Genomic DNA, 14,431 nt, shown 5'->3' with positions numbered 1-14,431 from the left:
CTCCTCTCCTTATCAATTCCGCCAGGCTGACAACATAAATGGATTTGAGTCCATGTTCTGACCTGGGTCCATTACTTTTTTGTCGCTTGGAGACACTTCCATAGAGTCGAGTATATTTGCAGAATGTGGACAGACGGGACTCAGGACAGAGGACACACTAAATACTTGCGTTTTTGATCTCTTTATGGTGTTTGATTACGACTAGAATACACTGAGTGGGATCAGCTTTATCCTTTGAGGTCTACCTGGTTTTTATTTCAAGATATTTATTTACATTCTAACATTTCCCTTGTTAAAAGGACAATCTTCATATTTTCAAATCTAACAGGATCTAATTATTTGTAATTTCTAATCATCAATAAATACATAGGCCTTTGAATTAGACCCAATCTGAAGATGCCAACTGCACACGATTCCTACCATCTGTTCTCATTTTTACTGACTACAACCTATTTGATTCACTTTTGTATATCAGTGGTCGATGGAAAATTAATTTGTCACTTTATCACCCAGTGGGGAAGTTTTCACACTGAGACCTCCCTGGTGAATCTCTGGATGAGTTCCTCTACTGCACTGTTCAGACTCAATGAGGAGGAGGAGGACTTGTTTTTAAAGACATGAGGGGTTTATTCCATATTTTAAAGAAATTATTGAAACTGTCATATTCAAGTGTTGGTAATGTAAAAAAACAAAACAAAGAAAAACCTAATTCCAGACAATCACAAATTATTAATTTACAGGTATTTTCAACCTACTTAACACACCAGCTTTCAGACATATGGACCATATAATGGTCAGGTGCAGAAATCCACTTACCATTACAGTACATGTGATAACCTCTAGACACGGATGCAGGAAAAATCTACAACTTATACAAGGACACACGAATGGATTTGACTGACTTCTCAAAACGAAAGACTCATTCTTTGCATGTCAACATTAAAAGAATGTAAAAGGCTTTTAAAGTGGTGTATGCTCAATAAAAAAATGTTTTACAATGGAAGTGGTGGGAGTCTCACTCTCAGTAGCAAAAAAACAGCCTCCACATGTAGTTTATTCATGGCAAACATTGGTTATTGTCTCCACCCAGCCCCATGTAACCACACAGACAGCAACTCTATCAATACCAATACAGTTTTAAAATATAGCCACAGAAAGTCTGTTGAGTATTATGAAAAAGTACAGTGACCAGCGGCGGCGGGGAGTCCAAAAGGAACGGAGAAAGTTCCTGCACCTGAAGGCTGTGTACGTATGTGTAAGTCAGTGATGCAACTCAACAACCGTGAAGCTCTGTCGCTATAACGCCGGCCTGCCGTTCAGTTTGTCGTGCATGAGCGCGATGGCCCCGCCCGTGAAGTCTCTGAGAACCTGCACCGTCTCCCGCTGGAGCTGCAGCGACTCCCGCACGAACTCCTGCTGCGTCTCGGCCAGCTGCTGCACCGACTCGGACAGCAGCTCCAGGGAGCGCGACACGGTCTCCAGCAGGATGTTGGTGGCGTGCTGCTCCTGCAGGCTCAGCGACGCGTTCTGCAGCATGCTGTCCCTAGTGTTCAGCGGGGGCTGGCCGGACGTCGTCGACGTGGAAGGAGCCGTGGGCGGTCCTTGTCCTTGTTTTTGGATGCCGTTGTTTCCTAGGTGATCCTCTGTTGGTTTCGCCGTTTGACTGGAAGGGGGCAGGTCTTCCCTTTGGTCTTCGTCCGAGTCTCCGTACGCAGTTTCAGTATCTTGAAACACAGAAAAAAGGTTTGTCAGTGTCTTATTTTTGATTAAACATAATGCCAGGTGTTTCTTCACCTGTATCCAATATGTGACCACTCACCTTCCCCTCCAGGGACTTCATACTGAACATCAAAGGCTGTTTGGGATGAATCCCCTGCAATATCCACATAAAGCTATTTGAATATATTACTCCTCAATCAGCTCTTAAAAGTGTACAGAAAAGAAAATTGAATTTGAGCCCACTCTGGATCATAAAATTAATGTAATAACTCATCTTACAGACGATGTAGGCCAAACTTTGTGCAAAATTCTATTTTTGAGTAAATCCGGGATGAAAGTGTGTTTGTTTTTTTTCGCATTAGATAATGCAGGCGCACTGATTATGCGTCAGCCTGTACACGATTCACCAGCCACTGATATTGGATCTGTCATCCGTCATTCAAACGTCTGAGACACACACACACACACGGAGCTCGGGCTCGCCCCAAGCTTTGAATATCCCGCCCGCTCGATGACGACCATCAAATTCGTTTTCCTTACTCGGGTAAACTCGTGTTGCAGCTCGTGACAACTCGGCGCGACAAACAGGACAAACGGCCATTTCTGTACACCTTTAATGAAGCTATTACAATTAACAGTTATTCTGAAACAGCAGTCACCTAGTATATTGACTTATATCTCCAGAAACATGACATGATGTTTAGACTAAAAGGGATTGAGTGTATATTGAAAAATACAACACCTAAGGTGAGTATCACTATGGTTGGATATAACTGATCTTCTTTTATAGCTAACTCTTTTATTGTAACTATGACTGTGGTTGAGGGTATAGCTTTTATGTAATATTATCTGTGTAAGTTTTGTTTTGTGTGTATAATGCCATTCATGTGTTGTATGTATGTTTTTTGGTTTGTGTCTGCTCTATATTGTATTGTGTTACAGTCATACTGTATTGTGTTTGTATTATTGTTTGGAAGATGAGCCCAACTGGGTTAAAAGAGATCCAAATAAACAAACAAACCTGACTGTGCAAGTCCACTCATGGTGTAAGAGGCTGGTGGAGGCATAGACGTCATGTCCAACCCACCATTCGGAGAGCTCTGCATCCCCATCATATCCTCCTCTTCCATCTCTTCTTCTTCCTCCGGCACGTCGTCGTCATCTCCCAGTGGGCCGAAGTCGCCGATGCTCTGGTCCTCATCGTCGTCCATCTCCAGGATCTGAAGCACAATTTTCTCTGTCTGATTCAGGTCTCGAGAGAGACGCGAGTTGAGGCCCCTGTTGGGGACTGTCCCTGACCGCATGGCGGCCACTTTCCTCTTGGTGTCACACTTGAGGTCGGACCATTTCTTGATGACCTCAATGACTTCCCGCTGGCACTCCCCGATCTCATTGACACGTGCAGTTATCTCTGCCCACGTCCTCTTTTTCATGTCTGTTGGTACGCCACGATTGAATTTACCTTTGGACAAAGAAAGAGAGAAGAACAGAGTGAAGACCTTAAAGGGATATTTCAACATTTTGGCAAATTGGCCCATGGCCATAATCCCTATAGTCATAGCAGTAGGTTTGTGACCTTGTCGGTGCAAGCTGTTTTTAGATCGGCAGGGAAAAGATACAAGCTGCTCAGTTAACACTGCAGAGAGAGGCATATGGTATTTCTGGGTTACCCCATCAAACTCATCAAATACACAATCCAACAACTCCAAAACTCTTGCGTCAACCAGTTGTGACCTGCACATTCACCATGCTATGAAATAATTATGGAACGTTATGAGACAGAGTCGTTTTCACGGCAAAAAAATGCATAGCCAGAACTACATGCCAGACATGGCTGCTCGGCAGAGTGACTTCAAAAGCTCAAGAAGCTCAGAGCATTTGCTTTGTGTGTCTTAACGTTATATAATTATACGTTATTATTGTTGGATTGTGTATTTGATGAGTTTGATGGGGGAAGCGTTAGCTGAGCAGCTTGTACCTCTGCCCTGCCGATCAAAAACAGCTTGCACCGACAACTGAAGGTAATGAACCTACAGCTATGACTAAAGGGATTATGGCAAAATGGTGAAATATCCCTTTAATAGGACTTGCATTAAACTGTCATAGTGCCAGTGATCAGACCATATTCAAGACTTTATCATTCAGAAATGTCTAGTAAATGGTTAAGGCGTGGAAACAGTTTCATTCCCTCTGCTATCACAATCCTTCATTCACTCCACAACAAACCCTCCAGGCAGCATCTGTCTCTTCAAGTGACACAAATCTGAGCTCTGAAAGAATCAGGTCTGAGAGACACATACCTACAACAACCATGCGATGCTTCCTCACTTCATCCAACAGTATGTGGACTTCGCTGAAGGAGAAACGAGCTTTTCTTTTCTTGAAGCGAGTGACACTGTCTTGGCTGTAGTAAACTGATGAAGACATCCTCCCCAGTGTCAGTAGGTGTCCAGCTGCTGATCTCTCTGTGCTCTGCTCCAACTTCTTCAGCTCTCTGTAACAGGGACCAGCGGTCTGGTTAACGACAGGGTTAAGAGACACTACCGGAGTTAATGACACATCTGGTATTACAGTCTATTCAGTTGTCACTGATCTAAGTGGTATCGATGCAGTGATACACAAGCTCAACAGCTGTGAAAGTCTGGTTGGGTGATTGGCTAACGTAGATATAAATAAAAGACAAAGATCAAGGTGTCATCTGAAATGTAGTTCCATGTATAGATGTGATTGTTCTCATGTCGTTCAGCATTAGACATTGTGCAGGTTGACTGATCTTAACAATCAACCACCGATTGGGTGAATAAACAATGGACGCTGGTTCACTCACTACACACGTACGATAGCTTGAATAGGTAACTATATCTAGCGACCCTTCGTAGTTACAGTCAAACGAAATATCTATTTACATTGTCACTGTTGTTTGTAACGAGTTCACGTCATTTATACATTGACTGCACAATGCAGCATGCAGCTAGCATTAGTTAGCTGTTGAGTGTCAGGTTAGACAACAGCCCACAGGGCTAGCAGTCCTTGCAGCGGGATGTTAGCTAGCTGCGTTGGCTCAAACGGCTAACGAGCCGCTTCGTTCACACTACCTCTCCTAACGAGGTCAAGGCCGAAGACAAAAACAGCGAACGAGATTATGAACATACCGCCAGGTCTAGGGAACTCAGATATAGTCCATAAACGTGAAGATAAAGTTCCCTCAACGCCAAGGTAGCTACTGTCAAGCTAACCACCGTGAAGCTAACGCTACACGAAGCACTTCCGGTTAGCGCCGGTGGGTCGTTACGGCCTCTATGGTTACGGCACAGCTAATGAACGTGGCGTTAAAGTTTGATTGAATTGGTGTCACTCACATTATATCATTTTCACGTGCACTTTATGGGAATTATAATAAAAATCTGGCGATTCCGCTGTTTGTTATCTCTTACATTTCCCTGTCATAACAATACAATGTTTTATTTTGAAGGAGGATGTCCAACTTCCGGCGTCGACTTCAGCTTCTTTGCTCACTACACGCGCGCGTCCGTACGGTGCCCTCTCTTGCTCCTTCTCAAACACACGCACGCATAAATATGGGTGTGTGGCGCAGGAGCCTCTGTCCCCTGGAGGCTCTTCTCTCGTGACAAAGGGCCGCTGGTATTTGTCACCTCGCCGGTTGTGAGGTCATGAACAATAGCTATAAAATGACTGACTTTATTTCCGTGGCGCAGCCGAGGTGTCCTGTCTGTGGAAGGCCTAATGTCTAATTTTCTCGTGTTGCATTGTAACAAAAGGTTTTCTTGCGCAGAAAAACTGATCTGATATATTCAGCTTTATTTACCAGATATGACACTGAATACACGTTGGTCAGTGTCATCACTTCAAGCCTTTAGTAGACTTTACACAGACAACTGTACTGTATAGGGAAAGAACTCAGATAAACATTTCTTGTTACTTCATAATTCCAGCTCTATTATATTTGAAAGGATTTTTCATGCAAACAAATGCCCATTGTTGTAGGTTGGCTCTTATTTTACTATACTCAAAGTCATGACTATACTCATTGTTCCATTTCAAACACATTTTCTTGCCAGTGAGTGCTCCAGAGACAAATCCCCATTCATCCTAAGCAGAAATTAGTCACTGACTAATGGATCAAGTGAGCTCAAGCTGTCAGGAATCTCTACTGACTCATTTCAGATCCCCCTTTTTTATTCCAAATATGGCACAGGTCTTTATTTTAGTAACAGTTTCATGACTGTGGCTACATTTGCATGGTTAAAAGCCCTTAATAGTGCATCCTTTCTATTGGCTGCATGCATTAGTGGCATATACATCTGTTACATACATGTATAATCAATTCACACATTGTGTTGGCAATCACACAGTGATAACTGATCAGAGTGATCAGTAAAGCTGAGACATGGAGAAAGGCAAAGTTTCACAACCAGCATCAATATTCAATAGCAAAATATCAGGCTGCTCAAATACAACACTGTCTCTCGGGTGTTAATGTACATTACCATTTCAGTATGATAAAAGGCTATATACGGGATATATGCGTAAATAAACTTCTATATTGGGTCACTTTAAAGAACGTTTAGCATTTTAGAATTTTATTAATTACTCTTGGGCCCAGTTTCAAAAATAATTTCACTGACCAAACAAACAGTTGTCTAAGTCTAATTTGTCTTAATAAATGACCCACTCACAGATTCTTTACTAATTAAACCTGTACTCAGGGTTGTGCGGCTGTGCAGCCACATCCCCCACACTCCCATTAGCTTTGCTGCAAACACTCCCTCATGACTCTTTAGGAGTACATTGGAATTTCGTCATCTCATGAAATTTTCAGAAAAGCTTCACCAGATTGAACCTGTGTAGATCAATACTCAGCCAGCAATTACAACTTAACGTACCCATTTCCTATTTGCCCTGAAGTTAAATCAACACCTTCTTCAAAGACCTGCACATCCACATAGGAGGGGGGGGGGGGGTTCAATCTGCTATGAAAGCTGGTTAGTCCTCAGGCTGAGGTCGGGTGGAGCTTTTTGAAGTGCATGAACATGCAGTTTTCTGTGACAGTTGGAGGTTTACTCTGACGTGTCCCTGGAGGTGTAATGTAAACATGGAGTGCTGAGAAGGATCTAATTGGTCATAATGGTGGTGGTAGCCATTCAAACTGTGCTTTATGGGAGGGTTAACAGCACTGAGAGAAGTGGGTTTTCCTGTTTTTGTCGGCAGGTGACAACGAGTCAACAGGAGCGCCGGCATTGAAGCATTCCACCACATGAAGCAGACGAAGAGATAAACTATGATTGTCCTCAACCAGAATAATAAAAGAAGAAAAGAAGGTTCCTGCTTTCACAACAGGGGTTTCACAGATGTCTTGCTGTTGAGGTTCTTGATGTTGATCTGCTTCTTCTCATGTGACTTTGACTTGATGTAAGAGGCAGATCAAACACAGATCCCAACCAGGCAGATCAAATACAATCAATTCATCATGCTTTCATGTGTGCCATTGTGAGTGCAGGTTTGTTCTTTTCTTGGTTTCACATCTGTCTTGCAAGTATTACAGGACAGCCATGATGAATACATGCATTTCAAAAACAAAACTGCACAAACAAGGGACTCGGTGGATAAAACAGGACGTCATTGGGATGGTTGATAAAACATTTTGCGCTGTGTAGACAAAGTGGTTCCATGTAACAAGCAGAAGTGATGTGGTCTGGACTCAGGAGTACATGGTCAGCTGAAGCCACTGAAAACACACGAGAGCAGAGAAGAACACATTGTGATCAGTGCTTATAGTACAACGGAGTATTAGGACCACATTGACAAATAAGAAAATCACAAACTTCGAGAATAAAGTCGTAAATCTATGACTTTATTTTTGTAAATTCACAACTTAATTCTCGTAAATGTTATGACTTTTTTCTCGTAGGAAATGTGCGACTTTATTCTCGAAGTCTATGTTTTTTTTTTCTCAACGTGGCTCTAATACTCTGTCATACTTATAGAACAAAAATGAATTCAGTGGAAAGCGAGATATTTCAAATATCTTTACCTCCTGAACGTTGACTTTGATTGTCCCATTGTTATCCTTATCCAGGGTTTTGAAGGCACCTAAACCAGAACAGATATTAAGACCACTACTCCTTCAATTAAGAAGATTAAAGTCCAAGTATAGCATTCTCTTGTCACACTGGGTAACCAATAGAAATAAAGAATATATATACTGTATATATATGTATACTGTATATATATGAGGTCACACGACCTCAGAGGGAGGGGGGTTTGCATGGGGGTTTTCTTCCTCTTTTGTTCTTTTTTTTGTGCTTTTTGTCTGTAAAGCACTTTGTGCATTTGCTTGAAAAGTGCTATATAAATAAATGTATTATTATTATTATTATTATTAATATAATATAATATAATATAATATAATATGTAAAAGAATAGATTAAAAAAATAAATTGAAAAATAAAAAATTCAGGAATGGTCTCTGAAACTTACGGCACATGGCATCCAGCCTCACAAGGCAACCAATGTAGTTATCAAAATCCATGTTCCCACTTTCGTCGCTGTATCTGCGGATCAACATCTGGAAGAGCTCGTCGTTGAGAGGGAAGCCTGATGAAGACACAAACGGATCAAACCACTGTCATTTTCCTATCAAACGGCCGTTACAGAGAGGCTGTGTGTGCGTCGCTTCACAAAAATATATTCAAAGATCCAGGATGATATTCAAATGACTGCCAGGCAGAAACTCAGAGGTAACACTTTCTTTTCAGTTTGAAAACATTTGACTGGCTGCTCAGATCTATCTAGAAGCTGAAACACTAATCAATGAGATTGTCTGTTCATCTGTGTTGACGTTCACAGGGCGGGATGAGACAGCAGAACTATGCAGGCAGGAGCTACACCAGGTGTAAAATAAACTCCACATCTGATATAACAACACTGGTTTCCTCTGTTTACATCACACACACAGTCACGCTGTTGATGGTTAAACAAGTTACTGCATCTGTGTCTATTGCTTCAACTGTGGCTGTAATTAGTGGTGTAAGGAATTAATCATTTGTTTTGCTTGAATCGTCTCGAGAGTTCTGCAAACACTGAAACAAGAAGTCACTCACCTGCAGCTCTGAACGCGTTGGGAAGCTCATCTGCTCCGATGACACCGGAGCCATCTGCGTCATACGACTTGTACACTCCCTGAATGACAAAATGAATATAACAAACATATATGGGATTTGAACTGGGTCTTTATAAGCAGATTCACAACCTAAAATGACCTGGAGAAATGTACTCTCTTGAATAATAAATCAGGCCAGTAAAATAAGTGAAACAGCTGAAAGGTGTAACTGTACAGACGCTGGAACAGACAAATAAACTATCTATCTATCTATCCATCTATCCATCTATCCATCTATCTATCTATCTATCTATCTATCTATCTATCTATCTATCTATCTCTTTTCTTTGGCTCTTCACACCACGTAGGTTGTTGATTTTATGTGCACAGATATTTTATCTGGGGTGGACAGTCAATTTATTTATTATGTCTATTGTGTTTTTATCTTTAGTATTTTGTCTTTTTATTATGTTTTATGGTTTTTATTTTAATGTACAGCACATTGGAAACCTTTGTGTTTATTTAAAATTGTGTTTTATACTGTATATAAAATGGAAAAATCCATCTATCAACAGGGCTCCAGACTGCCCCTTAATGGAGACATTTTGCTCCTAAAATTTGATACAGTGGAAGTGGATTTTTCATCTACTTGCACATGTGCAACCAGTAAATTTACTGTTTTTTTATTACTAGGAAAAATGTGGAAGAGGCGACTCAAGGAATCTGGAATCTGTCATTACAGGTGTCAGGTCAATGTGTGTCAATATTTGCTTTGCAAGTCAATTTACAGTGTGCGCCCCTAAAGTTTTTGCTTGCACTCCTAAAATTTTAAATGAGGGGCCACTGTGCTCCTAGTAAAAGAAGTTAATCTGGAGCCCTGATCTATCTATCTATCTATCTATCTATCTATCTATCTATCTATCTATCTATCTATCTATCTATCTATCTATCTATCTATCTATCCATCCAATATGGCTGAATAATCTGAATTCATCTACTTGAGAAATTCTCCATAAAAACATAAACAATGCAAATATCAACATTTATAATGTAATGATCATCTGATTTAATTCTATTCATTTACAATGGAATAAAATTCAAAACGTTGATTTTCCTTGTTGACTGAGTTGCTGTCTGACCGGACATTTAATTATCTGTTCCACAGTGAAGTCGGTTTAATAAGGTATCTTTCTGTTATGATTATGTAAAACAGATAGTTTGGATGAGAAACTTTCTAAAACATGATGCTGTACGGACTGTATACACTATGGTTTTCTCTGTGTTCACCCACTGCTGGCAATTAAGAGCCCACAGGAATGTAACTGCAACAAGACACAGATGTGGAGGAAGAATAAAAAGGGGGCCAGCTCTACTTGCCTGCCACTTCTTTATATTGTTCCAGAGGTGTTTGAACTCGTGGAAGCCCAGTTTTCCAGTGCTGTCACTCTGAAGCTGCGTTAAGAAAAAAAACGGACAACAGTCTGCTGCTTCTTCCCCAGATTACATAACTACATGCACTACAGTACTTGTGGCTGGCTGTATTTGCCCAGGGCAGATTCTGATAATAACTTCAGGTCCGACTTGTCAATATCACGGCAGCATTCAGTTTCCAGGGTTATCTGGGTTAATTTTCAAAATTACATACTTTTTCCAGACTTCTCTGTAAAAAATTCAAATAATTTGTAACATTTAAGTAAATAGATGTGTATCATGTAAATAAATCATGCAATTAATCATCTGTTTTCATTATTCTGAATTTGTATGCCATTATGTCACCAAATAATTTCCAGGAGATTGTAGGTACAATAGCGCATACAAAATAATTAACCCAAATAACTTCAGATGAGACCAAACCCAGATAAGAAATATATTTCAATACAGTAGTTTCAATTTTCCATACTTTTCCAGACCTGGAAATAGGAACCCTGATTAATGCCATTACTGATAATTAATTGTTTGTAATCCAGGCCTGTTATTTTCATGGCCACAGGACAAAATGCAGAACAACTAAACAAAATGTACTTGTGAAAATCTGCTTCTATGGCCAAATCATGGCAATAATTACCCACAAAACTTCAATGTATGTCTTCAGCCTTAATGAGCTGTGGGAGTGATGAGCCAACACGTCTCTTTTTATAGCCAGCTGCCTATGCATTTGTTCTGTCCTGTGTATTGTCACTGTGCTGTCACTGTCAGCTACGGACGAAACTACAATAAAGCCTGCTAAATGACAAAAAAAGGATACATCCATGACTGCCACCATGCTCCTGCAGGATTCAATGCTGAAACCATCCGTCTTCAGATCTCCATCTATAGATATACGGAAAAAAAACAGCCAGTCATCCCATTGTATATACACAAAATACATAAAGTAGATGAGGATGTGTAACTACAAATTAAATATGACACATGCAAACATGTCTTACGCTTTGTAACGATTTTGTTGAGGATGTTCATCAGCTCAGTCGGGCTCACTTCCATGTCCTTGATGAGAAATATTCAACAGTGTAAACATTGTATAAAGCTTGTTGAAGATTGTGCAGGTACACAACTGTATGATATAGATATAACAGAGGAGAGAGACATTTCTGTCATTGAAATGGAAACCGGTAGTGTGATTATAGACTCACATCTCCAGCGAGTTGCTGAAAAACCCTGCGGAACTGTTTCTCCTCGTCGCTCTCATGCTGCTCTGCGTAGTTGACCGGCCTGCGAGGTGGAGGCTGCGGGACAGAGGAGGCAGCAGAAAATGACTATTTGTGATCTCAACTGTCATCTACAGTCAGCAGAACAGTGGCTGTAATGACCGACACTCACTGGGTCCGTAGGTCCAAACTGGGCTGGGTCGATGTTGCTGCAGAGAGAGGACAAAACATGAAATAACAAGTCAAATCACAAACCAGATTTATTTTGACTTGAATGGGGACTTTGTGTGGACTCTTACCTTACAACATCAATTATGCCACCGATAAGTCTTTTGGCAAGAAACATCTTTTCTCAACTGTGAATGCCAAATGTAACATGAGTTAAGGCGGAAAGAAAATCATGCCAAAAACACCACAGGAGTCCAGACTCTTGACTCTAGAAAGCTACAGAAACCAAAACTAGAACTCAAGTTGTAAACAGAGCAGGAGGAGAGTAGACCATAATAGGTAGACAATGCAACGCGGGCGTCAACTGGTTTTTCTCCTCGGCCTTGTCAAGTTTCGTGCTGTGTTACAACCAGATTAGTGTTCCTTTGGCTGCATTTGTGATGAATCAAGCAATGACATGTCTTCAAGTTTCCTTCATTTACAGCGGCACACCCACAAGTCTGATAGAAAGGTTTCCTGTTATTGAAAACATTCAGTGTAGCTCAAAGACTGCTGTGACAGATTACTTTGACAAGGTAACGTGAATGCATCATGTATATACACTGACAACTTCTAACGCATAAAAAAGCCCACTCGTCTTACATGTCTTACTACAACATGCCAGATAAGACAGTGAGCTAACCTCAGCAGCGAGTCTAACCCCACACAGCTCATTAACGTTACAGTAACGTTATGCTGCTAACGTAACGTAGAGCAGTGTTGGGTTAGCTGACCACTCACATGCAGCCGTGCAATGCAGCGAAAACACACTGCTACCAGGAGGTATTTACACTGGCACATTCTTGTGACAGGGTGTAGTTCAGCTAACTAACTTACACGTCTGACAAGCTAACATCCAGCTACCGCTCACGGCTAGCTTAGCTACGCTATCTAAGTCAACAAAACTCTGCACCTAACTGTTTTATCCACCAGGTTTAAAGAAAGCGGCGCTTTGTTCGTGTAAAACTTTATGTATTATACATTTATATTATTTACCGTAAGGCGACGGACACTCGGCGTAGATGGTGGTAGTAGGATGTCTGAGCTTCACAAAACTCAACGCAGCTGTCACGAAGGTCCCTGAACACACCCCGACCCAGCAGACTGCAGGAGGAAGTGGGAGGCCAGGGGGAGGGGAGGGGAGGGGAGGGGAGGGGGCGCGTAATGCGGAAGTGACACTGAAAACATTACAGTAATACATGGATCTATAATGTAGCCTACTATATCTATATACCTAATACATCCAAGAGTGTACTACACAACCATAAGAGGGCTGCTGTGGCAGAACTTCTAAAAAAAAAAAGAAGATTTTGTTTTGAGGTGGATCTGATCTGCGCTCTTTCTGTAGTTTAGTGAAAATGAAACTCTGCAACATCTGTTTTTTATGCCCTGTAACACTATGTTTTTGGTCTGACAAAAAAAGGATTTCTTACCACCATAAAAAAAAATTGATATAGCCTAGGTTACCACCATTTGATTTATATTATAGCCTATTATTGTATGGATCATTTAGCCTGATCTGTCACCGACTGGGTAAATAGCTAGGCTACCACATCCATGCTCCTTCCCTGGTTTTCCCTAGGAAGCAAATATGCCAAGAAGCATGGACTTTAGCTAATTCATCTTCTTCATCATTTCACTGCTCCAATTTATGTTGAATTAAAATGCCTATTAAATTGTATCCTCCACACCTCATCTGGTGTGTGTGTTTTGTTTTTTGTTTTGTTGTGCTTTCCTGCATGAATCCCCAAAATGTTTTTGCACTTTTATATTGCACTTCATTTTTCACCTGTATCATCATCCTCATTGAGAGTTTGTATTTTTCAATTGCTCAATATAAAAAAAAATTATAAAAAAAGAGAGGGCCGCTGTGGGGCTGGCCCCAAAAACACTTAAAACCGCCCCCCACCCCCTCAAAAAACACTGACTTCTCTCAACAAATACTGAGTCAAAACATTTTTCTCACTGTTCGTAACATTGTCATAGAGAAGGTTTACACCTCTTCCTCACTATTCTGCTGGTCTGTCTGAAAACATTTTGGGTTAGGTTAGATTAGCAATAAAAACCAGAAGTCTGAATTGCAAAAATATTCCACATTAGGCTAATTCACCAGAGATATTTTTCTTCTATTAGATATTCTCTTACAATTGCATATTAGGCTTTGAAGACAGGATTTTTTTGTCTTTCTTTTTGGTGTGTGCGTGTGTGTTGAGGAATTTTTCACTTCCTTATTTAGCTTTAATCAGTTTTCAGTTCACTTTAATTATGTCTCATCACGTGGAATAGACTGGAGGGATATGGATGTCCAGTTTTTTCAGTAAAGTAAATGTTTTCAGTTTAATGTGTAGCTACAATTTGCCCAGAAAGCTATAGGGCAATTTTTTTTTCTACGTGTCTTGACTGAAGAATTGGAGACAGTTAACATCCAAATTAATATTGTAATAAACCAAATGAAGATGTAGAATTGCAGAGACATGCACACATATACGCGAAAAAGGAAGAGACCATGGAATAATGTTTCATTAGTACAAAAAATCAGACAGCTGAGCTAACCACCCAGGAACCAATCACTGAGCCCATGGCCTATGAGGTAAACCCCCCTGCCTAATGAACACACATATGAACTACACACCCTCAAGTTATGTAAACATTCAATCCAGACATGTCAGATATGTACAAGATGTGTCTCTCTCCTTGTCTCCATCGTCCTCCTTGTCTGAAGTCGAACAGGCTGCGTGAA

The 14,431-nt window shown here is 40.7% G+C and overlaps 2 protein-coding genes across 4 annotated transcripts; both read right to left on the bottom strand.

Moving 5' to 3' along the window:
- Positions 1 to 741: 741 nt before the first annotated feature.
- Positions 742 to 4,958, bottom strand: LOC146974989 (uncharacterized). 3 transcript variants are annotated; one of them, XM_085798737.1, is made up of 5 exons: positions 4,872 to 4,958; positions 4,020 to 4,233; positions 2,741 to 3,181; positions 1,820 to 1,873; positions 742 to 1,724 (listed from the first exon to the last, which is right to left on the bottom strand). In XM_085798737.1, exons 2-5 carry the CDS (start codon positions 4,144 to 4,146, stop codon positions 1,297 to 1,299), a joined length of 1,050 nt encoding a protein of 349 aa, XP_085654863.1. In that variant the 5' UTR covers positions 4,147 to 4,233; positions 4,872 to 4,958; the 3' UTR covers positions 742 to 1,296. The 3 variants fall into 3 exon arrangements, with proteins under 3 accessions (XP_085654863.1, XP_085654860.1, XP_085654862.1); XM_085798734.1 differs by having other exon boundaries at positions 4,020 to 4,213; XM_085798736.1 differs by lacking the exon at positions 1,820 to 1,873 and having other exon boundaries at positions 4,020 to 4,213.
- Positions 4,959 to 6,326: 1,368 nt separating this feature from the next.
- capns1a (calpain, small subunit 1 a) lies at positions 6,327 to 12,833 on the bottom strand. The gene is made up of 11 exons (XM_085798733.1): positions 12,688 to 12,833; positions 11,784 to 11,840; positions 11,657 to 11,693; positions 11,470 to 11,562; positions 11,266 to 11,323; positions 11,085 to 11,149; positions 10,213 to 10,285; positions 8,841 to 8,915; positions 8,218 to 8,334; positions 7,772 to 7,830; positions 6,327 to 7,465 (listed from the first exon to the last, which is right to left on the bottom strand). The coding sequence occupies exons 2-11, from the start codon at positions 11,828 to 11,830 to the stop codon at positions 7,439 to 7,441; spliced, it is 651 nt and encodes a 216-aa protein (XP_085654859.1). The 5' UTR covers positions 11,831 to 11,840; positions 12,688 to 12,833; the 3' UTR covers positions 6,327 to 7,438.
- Between the last annotated feature and the right edge of the window lie 1,598 nt (positions 12,834 to 14,431).

Source organism: Trachurus japonicus, chromosome 14, assembly GCF_045865225.1.
Source record: "Trachurus japonicus isolate A0001 chromosome 14, Traja_1.0".
In the NCBI taxonomy this organism is placed as follows: Eukaryota; Metazoa; Chordata; class Actinopteri; order Carangiformes; family Carangidae; genus Trachurus; species Trachurus japonicus.
This window is presented reverse-complemented; position numbering and strand designations above follow the sequence as displayed.